At 39.2% G+C, this 20,835-nt stretch overlaps 1 protein-coding gene across 1 annotated transcript in view; it reads right to left on the reverse strand.

Moving 5' to 3' along the window:
* LOC120786433 (CUB and sushi domain-containing protein 3-like) overlaps positions 1-20,835 on the reverse strand; it is a 252,081-nt gene that overhangs the window by 10,320 nt on the left and 220,926 nt on the right. Inside the window, exons 54-63 of the mRNA XM_040121879.1 lie at positions 20,010-20,183; positions 17,854-18,027; positions 12,962-13,135; positions 12,011-12,196; positions 11,482-11,655; positions 7,387-7,569; positions 7,031-7,207; positions 4,867-5,046; positions 3,656-3,829; positions 3,251-3,424 (exon numbers count right to left, since the gene is read on the reverse strand). Of these exons, the coding sequence (XP_039977813.1) occupies positions 3,251-3,424; positions 3,656-3,829; positions 4,867-5,046; positions 7,031-7,207; positions 7,387-7,569; positions 11,482-11,655; positions 12,011-12,196; positions 12,962-13,135; positions 17,854-18,027; positions 20,010-20,183 (1,770 nt within the window). The remainder of the gene's footprint in view (positions 1-3,250; positions 3,425-3,655; positions 3,830-4,866; positions 5,047-7,030; positions 7,208-7,386; positions 7,570-11,481; positions 11,656-12,010; positions 12,197-12,961; positions 13,136-17,853; positions 18,028-20,009; positions 20,184-20,835) is intronic.

Raw genomic sequence — 20,835 nt, forward strand, 5'->3', positions numbered from 1 at the left:
CAAAGATTGGCTACTGTATACAACCTTCTTCTCAGAGGCAAGCAATTCAGTTTTCATATATTACATATTCATAGTTTTTCATATTGTTCCCTACCTTCAAAGAAGGAAAGCAATAGCTTTCTTAACTTCACTTTAAGTAAAGTACTGCAAAAAATTGTTCTGATGAATGTTTAGCTGTACGACATAGATCTAAATAGACAATTAATACTTATATGACAAAGTAACAAATTTATTAGGAACGCCTCATCAATCAATCGTGGCAGTAGTGCAGCGCATAAAATCAAGCAGAGCTTCAGTTAATGTGATCTCAGTGAGTTTGACGTGGCAGGATTGTTGGTGCCAGACTTGCTGGTTTGAGTGTTTCTGAAACTGCTGTTCTCCTGGGATTTTTTCACGCACAACAGTTTCTAGAGTTTACTCGAAAAACAAAAAAAAAACATCCAGTGAGTGGCAGTTCTGTGGAGGGAAATGCCTTATTGATAAGAGAGGTCAGAGGAGAATGGCCAGACTGGTTGGAGTTGACAGAAAAGGCTGCGGTAACTCAGATAACCACTCTTTACAACTATGGTGAGCGGAAAAGCATCTCTGAATGCACAATATGTCAAACCTTGAGGCGAATAAGATACAACAGCAGAAGACCACTGCATATTCCACTCCTGTCAGCCAAGACAGTTGAGGACTGGAAAAAAAGTAGCCTGGTCTGATGAATCTCAATTTCTGCTGAGGCACGCAGATGGTAGGGTCAGAATTTGGCAACAACAGCATGAATCCATGGACCCAACCTGCATTGTGTCAACAGTCCAACTGGTGGTGGTCTAATGGTGTTGGGAATGTTTTCTTGGCACATTTAGAGCCTATGAATACCAATCAATCATGATTTGAATGCCAGAGCCTATCTGAGTATTGTTGCTGACCATATGCATCCCTTTATGGCCACAATTTACCCATCTTCTAATGGCTTCTTCTAGTATGAAAATGAACCATGTCACAGAGCAAAAGTCATCTCAAACTGGTGTCAAGATAATGACAATGAGTTCAGTGTACTTCAGGGGCCCCCCCAGTAACCAGATCTGAATCCAGCAGAACACCTTTGGGATTTGGCAGAATGGCAGCATGAATGTGCAGCTTACAAATCTGCAGTAATAATGTGATGCAATCATGTGAACATGGACCAGAATCTCAAAGGAAAGTTTCCACCATCCTGTGGAATCCATGCCATGAAGACCTGAGGTTGTGAGAGCAAAGGGAGGCCTTATCCAGTACTAGTAAGGTGTTCCTAATAAAGTGCTCGGTGAGTGTATAAGCTGCTATTTGCAACATGAGGTAAGTTAGTCTTGCGTGAACTTTTGCACATTTCATTCATTGAAACAGACACCATACGTGCGACTCTTGCATGAGCATGCAAACACCCCGTAAGACTTACAAAAATGTCTGCAATTTAGAGACAGTCATTTCTGAAATGGCATGCTGTCACCATTTGTCATCTGCGTGTAAGCAGCCCTCGCAAATGGCCTTTGTGAAATGGGCCACTAAAATGCTTTTAGTAGGCACTGGAATAAAAACTGAGTTTATTACTAAAATTATCTGAAATGAAAACTAAGAACACACAAGGTTGAAATCTGCATTCACACTGTTTTCAAAAGTGAGAATGATTGGTAAGATACTGATTCTTTCTTACAGTGAAAAAAGCAGTTTATAAGTAAGAGTTGCCAATCTGAAAATGATACTTTCGCTCACATCACAGGAATCATTTAAGGCTTGTCCTCCTATGGCTGCCTTTGTGTTGACAAGACTGTCTCAGATGATTCCAGTCACTATTTATTACTATTCCAATAAGTCTATGTAATGTTAACTTTGACAGAAAAGTAGTTAATCTACACAACAAACCCTTGAGTAAACTGAAATGTGGCTGTCAACTCCATACTGATGGGTCATTAATTGTGACAATCATTAGGCAGGGGAATATCAGACAGCAGTCCAGGCTCCCTGGTGAGCTAGCACCAACTAAATAGCGTGTTTCATGGGTTACAAACTCACACAAATATTCAATCAGGAAAGTAAACACATTAAAAACAAACAAAAATTATATGAATCAAATGAAAACCTATGTACAGCAATGGGACAACATTAAAAACAATCTGTAATACTATGTTTTGTTATTTAAAAGAAAACCCTTATTTTATCTCCTGAGAAATCTCGTTCAAATGTCTGGGGGCTCTAGTGGACCAACCATCACCATCTTTTATATTTAAACCCAGACTTTGAAGTGGGTTAGATACCCCTGCCAGAAGATACCAGGCTGTGCTCCAGCTCACGTAGGGATGAATGATTGATGATAAAGTCAGGAACTATTAAAAAGTAATCAGTAAAATCTTAAAGCAATTTTTAGTGGACGTTAAAAGCCTTGGTACTGTATTTTGAACAAGTCAGAGATTAGTTGACATCATAATACTGGGGAACTTTCTTAACTTATGAATTTGTCCGAAATACAGTGCTAAGATTTTTACTTGTATATTTTAAGTTGACCTTTGGGGCTGGGTATCAAATCTCATTATTATTTGGTAGTGACCAAAATAAATCTGTAGCTCCAAGTATTGAAAACTGTTAAGTACCAAAAGCTGGCATCAACTGTGGTCAGATTCATGATCTTGTATACTTACTCTATCATCAGATCGATCATGATTTAAATCAAAAATTTGCCAATTATGAGCTACATTTATTAGACAAAGTTCTTGTGTGGTTGTTCGTGTTTAGACGAAATTTAAACATTTTAAAACGTCTTCTTTTGTTGAATAAAAAATTAGTTTTTTAGAAAAATCATGTTCTTATTTCTATATCTAATGAAAAAAACGATTTTGTTATTTTTGTATCAGTATCGATTTACAGATTTACAATGATACCCAGCTCTACCGAGACCTAAAGACTTTTTCATCATGAGTTCTCGCATTAGATTGAGCGATCGTATGAAGATGAAGAATGAAGGGGACCTAAAATTGATTACTGTAGTCCAACATAGCAAAACGTGCACACAACAACAACAAAAAAGCAAGGTTTGAATGATTTTATAAGCCTTTCCACATGAGAAATAACATACTGTACAATGATCAGATTTTCTAGCAGATTAATACAAACTGCATGACCAATAGAGTCAAAGGTATATTCCCAAAAATATATGGATAATGTTTTTCATTTATATAATGTCCTCCCTGTTTTGTCTGGTCACCAAGTGAACATAAATGAATAAAATTACCGATACAGCGTGGCTGCGTCCCACTCCAGGCACCGTCACTTTCACAAAGTCTGGTTGCTGTGCCGACCAGGAGGAGAGGTGGAGTGCAGCTGAAGGACACTTCTGATTGATAGATGAAACTTCGTCCTTCTCTGAAACCACCGACCGGAGTTCCCGGGTCACCACAAAACTTGGCTGCGCACACACACAAACACACACACACACACCCAGCCACACACAATCCCATTTCAGTATGCAGTGCTAACAACACTGACAAGCACTCACTTTTCTGGGTAGCTCAAGGACATATTTTGATTTTGCTTCCAATTGTAATTGATGTTTGATAAAGAATAATGACAGGCGATGTGTGTGCTTGTGCCGAGTCAAATGCACGTGTGCTGCGTGTGTGGATGCGTGTGTGCTTACGTAAGCACTGTGGCAGCATGCCGCTCCAGGTGCCATTGGCCACACAGGTCAGGACAGCTGGGAATGAGAGCTCATACCCAGGTGAGCAACTGTAACTCACGCTGCTGCCCCATTCAAAGTCACTGCCCTGCAGTACCCCATTACTGATGGCAGGGGGAGCCGGGCAGGTCACCGCTGGGATGGAGAGAGAGGGGTTGGGAGAGAGAGAGGGAGAGAGAGAGAAAAAAACATGCATCCAGTTTTTAGCTGCTGCCTCACGTAACATCAATGTCGCGTAAACTGACTGACAGCTGTAGTGAGAGGGGGACTGGTTGATTAGAGCACTGATTTTAAATACTGATTGTAAAATTAGTTTGTAATTTTATTGCCGTTAAAATTTAGCAGGGTAAATGTCTTGGAAGGCTTTCAATCAAGTCCAGTAATAGATAGATATAGTTCAAACTAATTACAGCAATTTCAAGCTGTGACATGTGACCCATTAGAGTATTACATGATTTGGTTGTATTTATTGTTTTTTCCTCACAGAGGCACTAAGTGAGAAGAATCTTCTGTGTCAGTCTTTATGTACTGTAGCTGGGACAATACAAGGGGTTCAAGTTAGATTTAGAGCTCAGTTATGAATAAAGTAGTTGTACTATTCTACCTGTACACATGGGAATTCTTCTATACCTCTGTACAAAATAGCGTTAATGGTTAATGGTTTTATAATACAATTAATGGCAAATTATAAAATTAGAGTATGTACAATTATCAATGTAATATACTGGCCGTAGTTCCACCTTCTATAGTGAAAAAGATGCTCCAAAATAGTGTAAAAGTTTAAAGAGGAGCATTTGGGTAGTTTATTGGTATGATTAGTTCACTTTTACAGTGTGATTACTACTATATTTGTTTACTTGTACAATACATGTAATGTAACAGGCTAACATTTACCAATTTATGTCTTTTCCCTGCATATTTTCCCCGTTGCTTTGACCTTGTTAGAGAAATTAAATGTATGTGTATTGCAGTAAGATGTGCAAAGAAATTAACGTTTTGTGTTTAATATATCTCTGTATAACTAAAGAAACATGGCAACACAAGTACTCCTTCATGTTCCTATCTGTACATATTGACATTTATTATATGAAAACCCATGGTGAGGGTTACAACAACAACATAAGTTTTGTTTAGAGCTTAAGCGGAGCTGGGTGGTCTGATAATTCATTCACCTGTGCATAAAGGCATATTCCCACTCCACGTCCCATTTTGGGTGCACGTCCTCACGGGTGATCCATCCTCCTCCATTCTGTATCCTGGCTGACACTGGAAGGAAACATTCTGACCAATTGTGAAGTCTTCTCCGTAGCGAAGGCCGTTAGCCGGCACACCTGGATCCCCGCAGTTGATCACTATAGAGAAAGGGTGGATAGGATTGGAGTGGAAGAGATGGAATGAAGATTAAGATTACTGATCAGATCATGCTCATGCTATGGGGCAAGATATTTTATTTGCTTATTACGTATACAGTTAGTTACATAAGTATTTGAACAGAGACAGTTTTTGTAATTTTGATTCTGTACACTCCCACGATGAATTTGAAAGAAGACAGAGGGTCAGCAAAGGTGACGGAGGCTAAGAAATGGACAGACAGAGTGGTAGAGAAAGACTGTGTGTTTTGTCTTTTTGAAATCACTGTTTTTCAAAATGTGCTAGGCCTAGAGAGGACCGTCTGATAAACAAACATCAGAATGACAAAGATTCAAGATTGAGTCTATAACTGCCAGAAGTTTTGTCTCAGGGAATCCAAAAGTGGCTGTGAGCCAAGATATGACCTAACTAGAACTGCATATTTATCTACACTGCCCTTAGTATACTTGTCTGCTTATTTGTGTAAGTTTAATTTCTGGACATTGATTCTAAATTTCAGTCATGACTTTGACCTTTGCAAAACTCAGTTACTGCTATTTTTTCAGTATCTAATAACTATCTGTAGTACTTTATCTCTTTATCTATATCTACTTATAATATGAGTTTCATTTGTGGAGATCACAGTGAATAGTGAATCTTTGATGGACCTGCATGTTTCCTTCACATTCTCTTATGGCCTTCACTTTTCCTGAATGAAACAACCGTAATATTAAAAATGGCTGAGGTTGTCCAAGGAGCATTAGGATTCTCCTAGCTATACTTCTAAAGTGCTGTCCTTCATAGTCTAATACGCAGTTTAAATGCTATTAAACCCACCCCAGATACTGTCACCTGTTTTAATAGATGTAGTGTAATCTACTGTAAAAGCCATTTCCTTTAAATCAGGGATTCTTATAAACTTTTTTCTTTCCAGGACCCCATATTTACGAATTTTGATTGCTCAGCATTTCTATCCATTCGTCCCGCAATGCTGGATATTTTAAGGTAATTCCTTTGCATAGTGCATTAAAGTCAGAAAGTTCACTGAAAATTGGAAAACATTAAAATACTATTAGGACTCTCTTCATGTGGGGGGAAGTTCACCTTCGGACACAATGTTGAAATGGTACTTTGTTGTGAGTATATGTAAATAGTTCGCTAGTGCCAGATAGATGACAGCGGCACGAGCGTACACATCGGCTTGACGGTAATTTGTATATATTTATTCCTACATATAATTATTTTTATAGATATGTTTTTTTCTATGCTGCTAAATGGTGTGGATTGCTTTCAAATGAAGTTTTGTTGTGTTTCAATATGCAGTGACAATAAAGCATCTATCAATCTATCTATCTATCTCTGTCTGTCTGTCTGTCTGTCTATCTCTCTATCTATATTCCACTGGCAGCTGTTGTGATTTTCTTTACAGGCACGCACACAAGCAGATTTTTTTAGTCCGTGTAACATTTAGTACTGATTAACACTTATTCCAACCATAGCTTTGGTCATATTTCATATAGGAACAGAGCATAGTATTTTATGGTTTTATGGTTCAAAAGCAAATTAGCTAAAGTAAACAACGATCAAGGTTATTCATGTCACTCTGTAAAGTCTGTAGCAGAGGGGTGAAGATTTGTGGCTGATTTCATTACTCAGACCTTATACTGTCACAGGGCATAAAATAGGGTTGCAAAAGGCTGGAAAGGAAAACCTTACAATCACACCTTGGGAGTTTATGGGTTGTAGACTTGATGTCATTGCAAAGCAAGGATGTAACAGTCTGATTATATATAGTAAGTGATATATAAAGCTGACAGTCTGCTCTTTGGCTTCCAAGTCATCTCATGAGTCCACAGTCAAAATAAGAACGATACAACAAAAATGTATTACAGAGAGCTGTATTTATTTCATCAGATATTGTTAAATTATCGATAAATTTATGTATCAATCTGTCAGCCATCTCTCAATATACAACAGGTAACTTACTGGTACAGTTGGGTTGTACTCCCGACCATGTCCCGTTGGCCTGACACTGCCTAGTGTTGGCGCCAGTGAGCAGGTAGCCGTCCATGCAGGAGTAGATGACAGAGTGAGAAAACGTCGTTCCATCCAAACGAAATACTCTGCCATTACTGGGAGTGCCAGGGTTACCACACTGGACAGCTGGAGGAAAAAAAGGAGAGAATGAGAGAGAGAAAGCCTTGTGCATCTCAATGAATTTCAGCTCTATGACTATACTTGTTTTAGGAGACTGTGCAGCGCATGGATCGATCTATAACTGGGTCATTGTCATGGTGCTGGGTTTGGATAGGTTGAAATTAAGTGAAAGTACGTCTCCCTACGTTTACAGAAGGGCTGCGTGCCAGACCAGGTCCCGTTAGGGAAGCACATCCTCTCTGAAGAACCAATAAGATCATAGCCCTCTGAGCAGCTGAAGTAAACCTTGGAACGGATCCTGAAATCCGTTTGTTCCCTTGAACCATGGGAGGGAATGCCAGGATCGCCACAGGAACCAGCTGTGTCGCCTACAGAGACAGAGACAAGAGGACAGAGTCAGGTCCCGAACTTCAAAACCAGAGTCATCACAAACCAGCTGCATCTTCTAAAAAAAACACAATATACTTCAAAGCCTTAAAGTTGCTTTTAATTGATCAAATTAAAAATCTAAATAGAGAAGAGGGAGAAGGAGAAAGCAAAAACTGATCTAAACAAAAATTGCAATTTATAATTCAAATATTGATACAACATTGTTAAGTGAACCTAGTTTGTGAGGTGAATATTTGCTTCCATGTTTAATATAAATTACATCGTCATGGTGCTCGAGTGTGAAATGGCGGCTTACAAACAGTAGTGGACTGCACACATATGTCGGTGACAAAGGGCATATGATTGCCTTAAGAGCGTACTTTATGCGCGCATGTGCGTGTATGTGTGTCAGTGTGCTGATGGGCAGGTGGGAGGCACTGTGTATGTGTGTGTGTGATCCTCGCTCTGCCCTTGTAGAGCCGCAGGGTCAGCAAATTTTGCCTGACAGACAAAGCACACTCCTGGGAGCACACACACACACACACAAGTGCACACACTGTCTCTGGAATGCAAAGGCCTGGGCAAATATATTGATACCCAAACACTTCCTGTCACTATTGCCTATTTTGTTAATGGTCTAAAATTTGCATTGGCTCACTGTATGTGTGCATATTATTAATATCACAAAATGATTAATTAGGTTGGGATAGTTAGCAGAACACAGGGCGAATATTTTTATTATTATTGCTGTATTTTTAAATTTACTAACACCATTAACATACATTATCTACCATTAATTCAGGAGTGCAACAAAATGCTTGTGTGATAAACAACTACCTTAAAAATTTCCAAAATGTATCTGCAATGTTATGTGGTTTTTACTCATGCCTTTGACAAATAACCTCATTTCACATTGGCTCTGTTTGTACTATACTGCAAATATCAAATATCTAGAGGCCTGTTACTAAATTGAGCTTCCACATACCCACATATACAACACATAATGACATAACATCTTTTGTAATGCCTCAGGAAGCCTTTATCAAATCGTGTCGTTGTTATTTGTCTCTAAAAGCTCCCAAATGTGAGGAAATGATCTATAACAGGATAAATGATTTTTCTTACCGAAAATGGGAACAGATCACAAAAGCTCCATCAGTCGGCGTACAAACACACACACACTTTCAGAGACACTACACTACCATCTACACGACTCACAAAGGACACTCACATACACAGCCCCAGGTGTATCATGTCTCAACAGGGCAACCAAGCAATCTATCTGATCGCAATGGTGCAAGCCTTTGTGTGTGTGTGTGTGTGTGTGTGTGTGTGTGCGTGTGGGTGCACGTGTGCACGTATGTGAATACGTTTCTATGGAACAAAGTGTTGTGAATACTAATCTCTGTCGTTTCCCCCAGGTGACTTTGGAACAACCAAATACAAATACTAAACAACCAACCAAATAATCGGTCATACACATTCATTTGCACACACACACGAACAACCATCCAGCAGAAAGATTTGGCTGTAGTCTGGCTTGGATAAATGAATGTGTTACTGAGCTGAAGTTCCTGTGCCCAGGCCTGCAGACGTTCTCATAATGCTGGACGAGAAAAATTACTAGGCTAGATTCTCACTTGTCTGATCCAAGGACCTACTGTAGGAGGTCAAGTAAGGAGGCATGGGGAGACTAATGAAAAAGTTTGAACACAATCTAGTTTCTTATAAAATTTAAGTAGCAGCCACTCAGCTTGCAGTAACCAAAGATTAAAGTAATACTTTAAGAAATACACTTATTCACCTACCACTCTCCTTTAAAAATGAAGCTACAGCCAGCACCTGGTCAACAGCTGGCGTGGCTCTTTCCAAGGGTAAAGAATCCAGCTACCAGCAACTTTAGAGGTCACTTATTAACACATTATAACTCATTTGCTAAATCTGCACAAAAGCCTAAGTGTACAAAATTGATTTTTTTTTTCTGGAGTCTCTGCTATTTGCATGCTAATCTCATGGCAATGACAAAACTCCAGAAGTCACTGCACCCTACCGAGAAATAGTTCTGCACATAACCACCCATAAAACCACCTCATGGTTTTTTTACACTTTGTTTCTTGTAAAACAGATATACATGTTTATTGGCGAGTTGGCGTGGTGGATCTTGTTTACCTTTGGGGGAGCAATGCTAGCTCTTTGCCCCTGTTTCCAGTCTTTGTGTTAAGCTAAGCTAACAATCCCCTTGGCTGTAGCTTCATATATAACTATAAATCTTGTCAAGTCAGATCCCAAGTCTTCATAAACAAAATGGCAGGTCAGCCACAAGTGCTTCAGGTTTCTGAATGCTTACAGTTACAATGACACATAATCTGAAAATTTTGCTTTCATAGCTGTGTAGCCAGTGTTTTGTTTTTTTAAACATAGCTGAAAAACAAGTTTGTTCAATGTATAGACTGATAAATAAATAAATATTCAAGGTGTGTGGCTATACCCGGCCTGCTTGTTTATCTTGTTTGTTTTTCTGTTTTCATCAAATTTTAGCATAAGGAAACTTGATACTTGAATGTTTTTGATTTTTGGATCTCAAGTTTTTGGGTAGTAAAGTCTCAAGTAGGCCAAGGCTCACTGTACTGAAATACAAGTTGAACCCCAAATCCTCATTCTTGTTAAAGCTGACTCCAGTCCAAGTCTGGAAAACCTGGAATTTGATTTGAGGCTTCAGGTCTAGACACAATAACCACTGTACCTTATTGGCGAAAATATATAAATAATATATTAATGACTCCTCAAATGCCAGTGCGGTAAAATAACCAATATCACATCAGAAACACAATTTGCTTATCAATAGTCGGGGAGCAGAATTGCAGAGCTAGCACTGATACCATAGGCTGAACCCTTATCTCTGCAGGGCTCTGCTACAGACCTGCCGGCTAAAAACGATGGAACACTGCTTCTTAAACAATTACCCTCCCTCACCCTGCATCTCCCCCTGGGCAACTGCTGTAAATAACAATGTATTCTTAGTCAAATCGTCTGGGGATGTATTTTCAGTCAGTTTGTTATATAAGAGGCAGGTGGGGGCCTCTCATTCTGGAGAGCCATAATCATGCCCTCAGACGGTCAACTGAGAACCATATAACTTAGACGGTTTGTATATACATCAGTGGAAGGTCATTATAGCTTTTTGTCTGGAGAGAATCTAGCTTAATAATTGTTGAGATATGTATATACAGTAAATCCAGCAGGGAGGAAATAAGCTTGTGTAAAGAACTTTACAGAACAATGACATTGGCGAATCTACAGTACACAATAATCTCCCCATGCAAAGACAATGCAGCTATTGCCAGAGAAAATGTGCAGGATATTTAGGTTTTTAATTGTCTTAATATGTAAAGAAAATCTATCCATTGTTATTCTATTCTTCCTTTCACACACACACATCTTTTCAGTCATTTCCTTCGAGAGGTCAAAAAGAGTAGTTTGGGAGAATTTTTTTCCAAAAAAAAAAAAAAAAAACAACTGTTAAAACTGTTAATACAGTATTAAAGTGGGTTTCTCTTACCAGAACAGAATTGCACATGGTTAAAGGTCCAGGGCTGTCCTGCATGTGTGTCTTTGGGGGGGGTGTTATGCTCCGAAGCTCTTTTAACAAACAGATACTGATATATTCTCTGTTCATGCACTCACCCTGCCCTCTACCTGTCCCTCCATCAATCCCTCCCATTATCCCTCTGACCGAGTGCATAAGGGTTAAGAAAGTGTGCCTGCGGGAAGGCATGAAGTGCTCCACATTCTACTGAGTCTACATGTTTTAAGATATCTCGCCTTTCATATGCAACTCTTATCTATCTATCTCTTCTTCTGATAGAGTGGACTTTAGAGTCAGTATATTCAATAGAGGCTAAAATGGTTACCAGAGCAGAAGGGCATAGGGGCGCTCCACATCCCATTGAGCTGACAAGTCCTGGATGATTCTCCTTTCAGCTGTCTTCCCCCCAGACAGGAGTACCGAACCGTTGAACCAAATGTAAACTTATCTCCGCTCAGCACACCGTTAGGGGGAGAGCCGGGATGACCACAATCAACAACTGGAGACCAAGAGAAAAAGGGAGAGAGGCAGAAATGAAAGACGGACGGAAAGTTCATTTCGACTCAGCAAAGCTTTGCGAGAAGAGCTGCAGCGACCCGTCAAAAACTAAAGACACAGATTCAGTAACAACAAGACACAAAAAGGGATTAAAAAAGGATAGAGAGAAAGATACAGGACAGAGAAAGAAACACTGGTTGCCAAAATGTGTAAAACTCTTGAAAATAAAACATGACAATTAATAAAAAGACACAATGTCAGAATATTGCTAATATATTTTAGATAGAATCCAAGTCCGCTACTGTCTGTCTCATAGATTGTGAGGTCAAATAGGCAGAAAGAAGGATCATACTAACCTATACATTCAGGAAGGGGTTTGTCCCATTGTCCAGTAGGTTGACAGGTCAGTACAGGTGACCCAAACAGGTAATAACCAGGATTACAGTCGTAGAAAACCACGGTGCCAAAGGTGAAGTTGCCATGCTCTATTTTACTCTGCCGAATGGAGTTGGCTGGGATGCCTGGATCAGAGCAATTGACCACTATACACAGATAGACGAAGAAACGGACGCACACAAATAAACAGAGAGATAGAGAAGTATGTGTTATTTGGCAAGAACCAGAGAGGGCCATTTCTCTTCCCCCTCTTCCGTTTGCCAGTGTTTTGCACTCGGATTAGAGCTTTGTAAAATCATATAGGGCATAATTAGGAGTACGTATGAAATGACCATATGGTGAATGGTAGGTGATTATCAATGGTGGCAGGTTTCTGTGCCCTGGATCCAGCACCCACGCAGAGTAATGGCTTGTTATCATTACGCTTCATTTTTAATTTTACTCAGTTCACATGCACTTCATTCTGTAAACTGGGCAGAACGCCGATAACTTGTTTACAAACTCATATGAGCGACGCTAGCCTCGCTGCTGTGAGTGTTAGAGAACAATCAGGACTTGAGATTAAGGTTTCACTGAAAACCCAAAAATTTCCATTCTTGAGGCTGGAGCCAGGAAAATGTTTTAGAGTATTAACTCTACCTCAAAATTTCATTAAATTAAGGAAAACATTTAAAACATAAATCTTAACTTTTCTGTCTTGGTCATAATGAGTTTCAGGGTTATGATGGCAGAGATGTTTACATTGAATAAAGTTAGAGGTAGAATTGAGGTGAAATGAAAAGGGATGGGCTAAATAAGGATGGTTGCTACAGGAAAAGGCAGTGAGGTTAAATAAAGATAAGACTTGCGGTGGTATTAAAGGTTAGGGATAAATAAGGTTAGGGGTGAATACACTTAACTTTTCTCCCCACCTTTACACGTTGGGGGCGGGTGGCTCCACTGGCGGTTGGCCTGGCACTGAGCATGTGCAGGCCCCTCCATTTCATAACCCCGATTGCAAACAAAGCTGACCACATCGTTGAGGTTGAAGCCATTTCCCACCGTACGACCATATATGGGACTTCCTGGATGGCCACAGCTGATCGCTATAGGGAAGACAGTGTGAATCATGGAAACATGTTCCAGCGTATGGATTTCTCATTAAATTTACAGTAAATCTACTTGAGATTTCGCATAAGAAAATTTGCATGCTTTAAAAGATAAGAGTGGCGTCATTTTTTTTTTCAATCCATGAAAAACCGTAAGTGAGCAATGTTTTAACCTATCTCAGTACTTTGTGACTTCCTGACCCTGTCTCTGGTACTCAACCTCAAGTCCATTTTTTATATTGAAGACATAAATCTTTAAAAACAGGTCACAAATACATGGTTTCATTTTTAAATAGCTGCATACTGTGATTTCCTTAAGCAGCTGGGCACTTTAGTTTTTAGCCACCCTTACTCAATCAGCAGTAAATAGTCCATTGGTTGGGAGCCATGGATTAATACACATTTGGTGCACTTGTGAGTATTTACAGCAGGACGATCTATGTGGGATTGACTCAAAATCTACTATAGTGCCCATGTTTAATGTCATGAAAGATCATGTCATTCAGTGCAATGGTGGTGGCACATTGATGAATTTTTAACGGTTCTTGACAACAGACATTTCGGCTTTGGCTACACAGTCTTTCCAATCATATAATTGACCAAAGAGCAAGTTATTTGAGACACTGTGTGCCTGGGTGAATGTTTGTGTAGTCATATCCAGCCGTGCTTTTTCAGCAGTCAATGCCACATAATTTGCAGCTGACCACTGATGTGATTTAGATGCTATATTGTAAATGTTTTGGCTTTTCATACTCCGTTGCCTAATTTTCTCATCAAATTTTAAAAATCCAATTCAGGAAGATTTCCTCTTGACGTGAAAGCTACAAAAGCATATGAGCTAAACCAGACCTGAAAATCAGAGGCAATGTAGATCACCGTCCAGAAAAAACACAGATTTTGAACAAATAGCTGTAGTATGCCTTTCCTACAGTCATTCATAAATATTTATGAGAATGTCAGTTGGCCGAGAAGACATAGCTGGTATCCCAATTTAGGGTCATTATTTTGGAAATATTAGGTTTCACCACCTTCTGTGTTAACAATAAGTGTCCTCTGTTTGCCATTGTGCATCATAATTATTCATCATTTTAATTTTATTCACTGGGGCTATCTAGACGTTTGTGTGTGTCCATTGTCCTCATTGTGCTAATGATGGGTTTTGATGTTTGTGTAAACAGACAGTTTACAGTTACTACCAGCCCCTCTCAAATTTGCCTCTCAAACTCTACCCCGTTCAATGTGTATCTTTACAGGATGGAGAGGAGAGGAGTCTGGTAAGTAAAAGAAAATAGGAAAGACACAGACTAGGTGGGTAAAAAAGTGAACAGTGAAGAGGAGAAAACCAAACAACAGAGAGCAAGAGAGGGCACTAGTGAGAAAAACAACAATTGAGATGAGGAGAGCCGAGGAGACGGGAAGGAGACGAGAAGATCGGAAAGAGTGGAGAAGAAAGCCAGGTCTTCTTTTCAGGTGATCAGTGAGAATCAAAAAAAGTTTGTTTGAATGCCTAAGGTACAAATTTATCTGACACCGCCAGTCAGTGTACCCTGCAGCTAAACACACAGACACAGACACACACACACACACACACACACACACACACACACACACACACACACACACACACACACACACACACACACACACACACATCATAGTCTCATCATCATTCTGTGTTGTTGTCTCTAAACAAGAGCCTCTCATCTCCATAATTACAGTATAATTTGGCTGTAAAATGATTTCCCTCAATAACCCCTGCATGAATAACCTCAATAAAAACAGCATAGAACAGAAAACACTCCCAGATAGACAGACGGATACACACTCTCTCCTAACCACATAGACACAGATGCATACAATACCCACACACATACATACACAGAAACATACTATCAAACTTAAAGTTAAATAAAACGGACATTTATTTTTGTTTTAAGGGTCATCGTCAAAAACTATTTCCTAGAAGAAATAAAAATCCCTTTCATGCCCTCTCTACTCCAGATATGTAGACACTACGTCACCACCTCTGTCTTGAATATGGTTCTACAAACGGGCTGTCTCTTTTGGGAAAAAGTGTTTGTAACTGGCTTGAGGTGGCACCCGTCATCGCCACCTTAACTGTGCCCATTGGCTGTCTAAAAACATTTAGGATGCCGACAGCAAGTCACAAATTTTAGAAGACTTCCACAGTAGCCTGGACACGTCAGAGCCTTCTTTTTTATCTTCAAGCCCAGCTATTTATCTCATCCAGACCATACTAGCAGTTGGGCTCTCCGGCCCTTTTTATACGACTGTTTGTGGGAATCTGCAGTACCTCACAACTACTGGTTGCATACAACAAGAAAGGGTTATTTCTGAAAATACAGACTTTATGGTGGCTTTACTCAATATGGAATCCCTTTTGAACAAAAAGTTTATTCGAAATTTTACTTCCCTTTCTCAATTTGGACTTTTCCACCCTTCACTGAAATTTGACTGGGGCTACTCAGCTCTACCAAAAAACTCCCTCGGTGGAGACCTTGGTGCTGTGTTCATAAACAATATAAAAGGTAGCTACATTGTTGTTACTGAATATTAAGGCACGTACAGTGGGGTGCCAAAGTCTGAGACCTCAGAATACCCGTAATATATATGTAATATAAAAGATGCAAATCAATTGAAACTTTTTTTTTGCCAAGATTCTTCCATCGGGCATCTTCCTGCGTCACTTCACTTTACAAAAAAAGAGGTGCGCTAGGGGCAAGCACAACTCAAAATGTTGCCATTGAAGGGGAACACTTCCGATTTTACACATCAGAGTATGTTTACAGGCCTCGGGTGATACTGCATTTGTAAAAAAAAAAAAAAAAAAAAAGTTGTATAAGGCCTGTTGTGACTCCAGGGGGAACGGAGTAAAATCTGATAAAAGTGCTCAAGTGATGGAACTTGAGTCAGTGCTAAAGACTATAGAATGAAAATGGAAAAAATCTGTAGTTGTGGAGTTGTGGAGCCCGCTGCTCATCTCTGCACAAGGCTAACAGCTCAAGGCTACATTAGGTGCAACTAGCAGGACACACCGAAATCCTCGACCAACTTTCAGTGCGGGTAATGTGGGTACTAGGTTTTGACAAGGTTATCTCTGGCTCTGCTGTATCAATTTTAATAATTTTTATAAACTGTTCATCATGAGTCCAACAATTTTACAGGAATGCTATACTGGTGGAGTGCTTTTAATAGAAAGTGAACTAAAAAAAAAAAATCATGGTAAGTAATGTCTTTCCTTGTTTGTTCATTTCTTTTTTACTTGTTTTCAGTATTTAGTGTATCATGGAACCTAATGTTACATGCTGTAGGTGTGCAATGACAGGGAACCCTGCCTTCAAATTTGATTTTATGTTTAAATTTCAATTGTAACGTTGACATTGTGAGGTCTGTTTTCATTGTCTCTCCATTTATAGTCTGCACTGTGACCAGATTGTCATTAATAGGCAGAGAACAATTTTTAAAGTAATTAAATAATCCTACAGCACACACACACACACACACACACGCATCAACACATACACACACAGAAATGCACATACAACTGCACAAACCCCAAAGGTTACTTTCCTGTTAGTATTCTCTGAAATATTATTTTTGTTATCACTGAACCACAACAAAGCTATGACTGCAGGTGGTTTTTTAATGATGTTGTGGATCCCATTACATCCAAGTCTACACTCCTGATTTAGTTATTTGCCATCGACTGAGTATACCTTGTCATGCTTTAAAGGACGTTTCTGACCATCAATATGTTTTTGTTCTATTTTCATGGAGGTTAAATATCTATTTCATGTACTCTCCTCACTCGTTATCAATGACAACTCAACTTCTAACCAAAGGAACAACTGCATTTTGGCTGTTCTACTTGGGTACTCAATCAGGACATGTTGAAACCAATGCCAATTCCACTGCAACACATTAAAAATATTGTATGACATAGCGGATCTTAATTGTCAAACAGTGTTTTCAAAAGTGAGATGTATGATATCATTTCTTCAAATCCAAGGGCAAATTAAATATGTAAAATCCAAATGAAAGTGCTAAGCACTTTATTAAAACTTTATTTGCAAATTGCCCCCATTCAAGCAGACTTTAATTTCTCTATTTGGTATCTAGCAAACTGTAGAATATTTTAAAACATTAATTTGTGCAACTTGTGCTTTTCTTTGACGCATTTCTCTATGCTATCCCACAGCTACGTCTTATGAGCACATTTGCAGATCCTGATCATAGAACTACACGCTGCCCACTTTATGTGCTGCTACTGATCTTCTCTAAGCATGCACACAGACACTGCAACTACAGAAATTCAAAGGCTAATTTCCTTCTCGTTTTCCTGGATTCTTATTTTGCTATCACTGGAACACATGTACACTGTGAGTGCCCGTGTTACCATAACAAACATGGAAGATTTTTTAAAAATCACAGATCAGCAGATATAACACGTAAAGAGACGGGACTGTCTTTTAGAACAAGTTAGTGTGGGCGTGTGAACGCAGGGTCGGGATCACCCTGTTTCTACAGTTCATAGAAATGTGTGAGAACTTCGCAGTCAGTATGCGAGTGTTTGTATTTTGTTGAACAGACAGGCAGCAGTCTAGATCAGGGGTTGTCATAGATAAAGATACATGCAGCACCAGGAGAATATTGAGCTAGTTCCAGGTAAATGTTTGCTTGTGAGTTTTCCTTACATATACAGACGGGAAGCTGTCCAGACCACTGGTTGTCCTGGAGACAGATCCGAACCGATGAGCCTATCAGTCGAAATCCAGGTAGACACTGATACACGACCGTATCCCGATAACCAAAATTCTCCCCGATCACCTGACCATTCACAATGCCTTCTGGGATTCCACAGTGACCAGCTGAAAGAGAGACACAGACAGAAACACAGGGGATAGGGGACTCAGGCTCAGGGTAAGAAGTCCTAGAATTTGACTCAGAAATCTTGGCTTTAAAGACTTTTTGTAAACTTATTGAACTTTATTCATTACGAGTTTTCATATATATATCTAGCTCGAATAATTCCAACCTAAGCCCACGTCTTGGTTCTCCTATATAAAGCTTGTTGTGACTGAGACCTAGCTTGTTGTCCCACAGACGTGCAAATATTCCAAAATTGTATTATACCTTACAGTCTTATTGCACCCATGAGATGGATTCTCTGGGTTATTTTCAGGGATACAAAGACCATATCAGCAAAAAGCAGGCCTGTGAGTTTTAAACACACCTTGAGGATTTAGCATCCCACTGGCTAAAGAGAAAGTTTTAACATCGGCCGAAACTTTTTTTGCAAGAGTGTAAAAGTAGGCAATTGCAGCTTGACACCTGTTTTATCCTGGACATAAGCCATTAGACTGTGAGCAAACACAAACCACGAAAAGTGGGATAACAACGAAGACTCTGTCTTCACAAAATATTAGAGGCTCTGTCACAAACTGGATCACCTCTCAATTAGGATGAAGGCTCAGATGGTCAGTTACCCCCTGCAACATTTCCAAAGCTGTCTCACTGTTCTTTGCAATATCTTCCAAAGCATCTAACTTTTAAATGATGTCCTTGTGGTTTTAAAAAATTACAGATATTTTGGCCTCTTTATTCCCCTGATGAGACTGATTTCCAAGCGTCTTGATACACAGTGCTAATGCGAGATTGCATGATTTCAGAGTCTAGATATATTAATGACTGTATTCTTTACAGTAAATAAAAACCGGCACTGTGTCCCTGGTGCCCGCAAATGCTAACAATTCAAAGACAGTCAGGGAAATGGGAAGAGGACGAGAAGAAAGAAATTCGCCTCATATCACCTGTCATTTCAGATTGTCTTTGTGTTGTTAATTACTGGGGTAAGTGATACACACACTTTACTTTCTTGAATATGTTGCAGAAAGTTATGTGTTGAAGAAAGAAAATTTGTTAGAACCTACACAAATATTCACACCAAGTTATCATACCGCACCAACATACTCTGCAGTAAAAGATCAATAGAATATTAAAATAAAAAATACAATAGAATAAAGTAAAATACTAGGTGTGCTTTGGCTTGTTTGAACAGGCAGTGCAGGGAAATCAAAAATGTGTCATATCATCAAATGTATTGGTTTTGGTAAGAAATCTGGCATCACAAGGCACAAAAGTAATCTCTTCTGAAAGATAATTTAATCAGCTCTATTAACTATGACGATTGGAAACAGCAAAATAACTGTACAGGTTCACCTTTTAAATAAGCAAAACAAGTAAGTAAAGCCAGCTTTTATTTTGAAGGATAATAAGAAAAGTTATTGAATAAAAATGCTGTTTATAGCACTTTTTTAGAACTAAATTTATTTATTTCTTGACAGAATCATGACTCCTCATCAGTCTAGGTTAAGTTAAATTCTACTTTTTCCTTATAAATTTCATCTCGTACCCCTCTCAGCCTGTGAAGTATTCTGGGAAGCGCTGTTTCGACTGAAGCTTCGTTGAGAAGTGACAGCACCGTGTCATAACATCTGTTACCTCTGGCTGGCACACTGACAGAAGAAAGTAACTGCGTTTTTTTTTTTTTGTCTTACATAAAAAAAAAAAGAGCATTCAGAATGAATTTGGTAAGTGCACAGCAGAAGCTTCCTCGTGATAGTTTGGACTGTGAGGTGGATGAGGCTGGAGCGAAGCAGCTGTGCAGCCAAATGAGAGGTGTAGGGCACATACCTACTTTTTGATGCCTGTGTGTATGTGTGTCGATGTATTTGCATGTGCTGTATGTTACCATGCAGTACACGTATGTCCTAAGCCTTACATATAAGTCCAGAAATTTCATACAGTGTCTGTATGTTTGAATACATTCCTAATTCTAGTAGTTATATACCTAAACATTGTGTTTCCGTTCCACTCCAAAGCCCGGATGACAGGCACTCTCTGACTGCTGACCCCACCAGCATGAAACCAGCATCGCAGGTAAAGATGGCTGTAGCACCAAAGGTTGTCTGAGTACCAATCTTCTTCCCATTGGGTGGAGATGGTAGTCCACCGCAGGAGATAACTGAAACATACAGTCAGACACAAGCAATTTAAAGGCAACTGTGTACAAATTTAGCGCCACGATAATTTGAGAAGCTGGAAGAGCTCACTGGTTTCAGTGAGGAATGCTAACAGTTTTGGCGAGCTGTTTATCAGGCAATTTCTTGGCCAATATTGTTTTTTTTTTGTTTTTTTTCTCCGACACTCAGAAATGCCTGTTAAAACAAAAAACAGCAAATTTCCAAATGTCACAGAATTCTTAATGGAATCAAGAAATGCTCAGAAGAAAAATAGTGAAAGACAGTAGAAATTCAATTATCACTTAACACACCCCTATCCTTTGATAGCAGGAAATATTAAAGGACAACATTTTACAGCCAAGTATTTTTTGTACACAAACCAAGAACTATCATTTGTGTTTGCATGCTTAAGTGAGCTATGTTTTGGTCCTTACTGATTTATCCTGTAACAAAACTAGCTCCTGTTCCAATTTGTTGAAATTAAGTCTTTGTAAGTGTACACCTTGGCTCGTCGTTCGTGCATGTAAGTATTTTGTTTCCACGTGTATTTCACAACAATTTAATTAAACATTTTTTCTCATTCCCTACTCACATCTGTTACCCAAACTGTTCATAAATGCCAACGGTGGTATCAGGCTACCCGATATCCGTAAT

Source organism: Xiphias gladius, chromosome 24 (genome assembly GCF_016859285.1).
Source record: "Xiphias gladius isolate SHS-SW01 ecotype Sanya breed wild chromosome 24, ASM1685928v1, whole genome shotgun sequence".
Taxonomy (NCBI): domain Eukaryota; kingdom Metazoa; phylum Chordata; class Actinopteri; order Istiophoriformes; family Xiphiidae; genus Xiphias; species Xiphias gladius.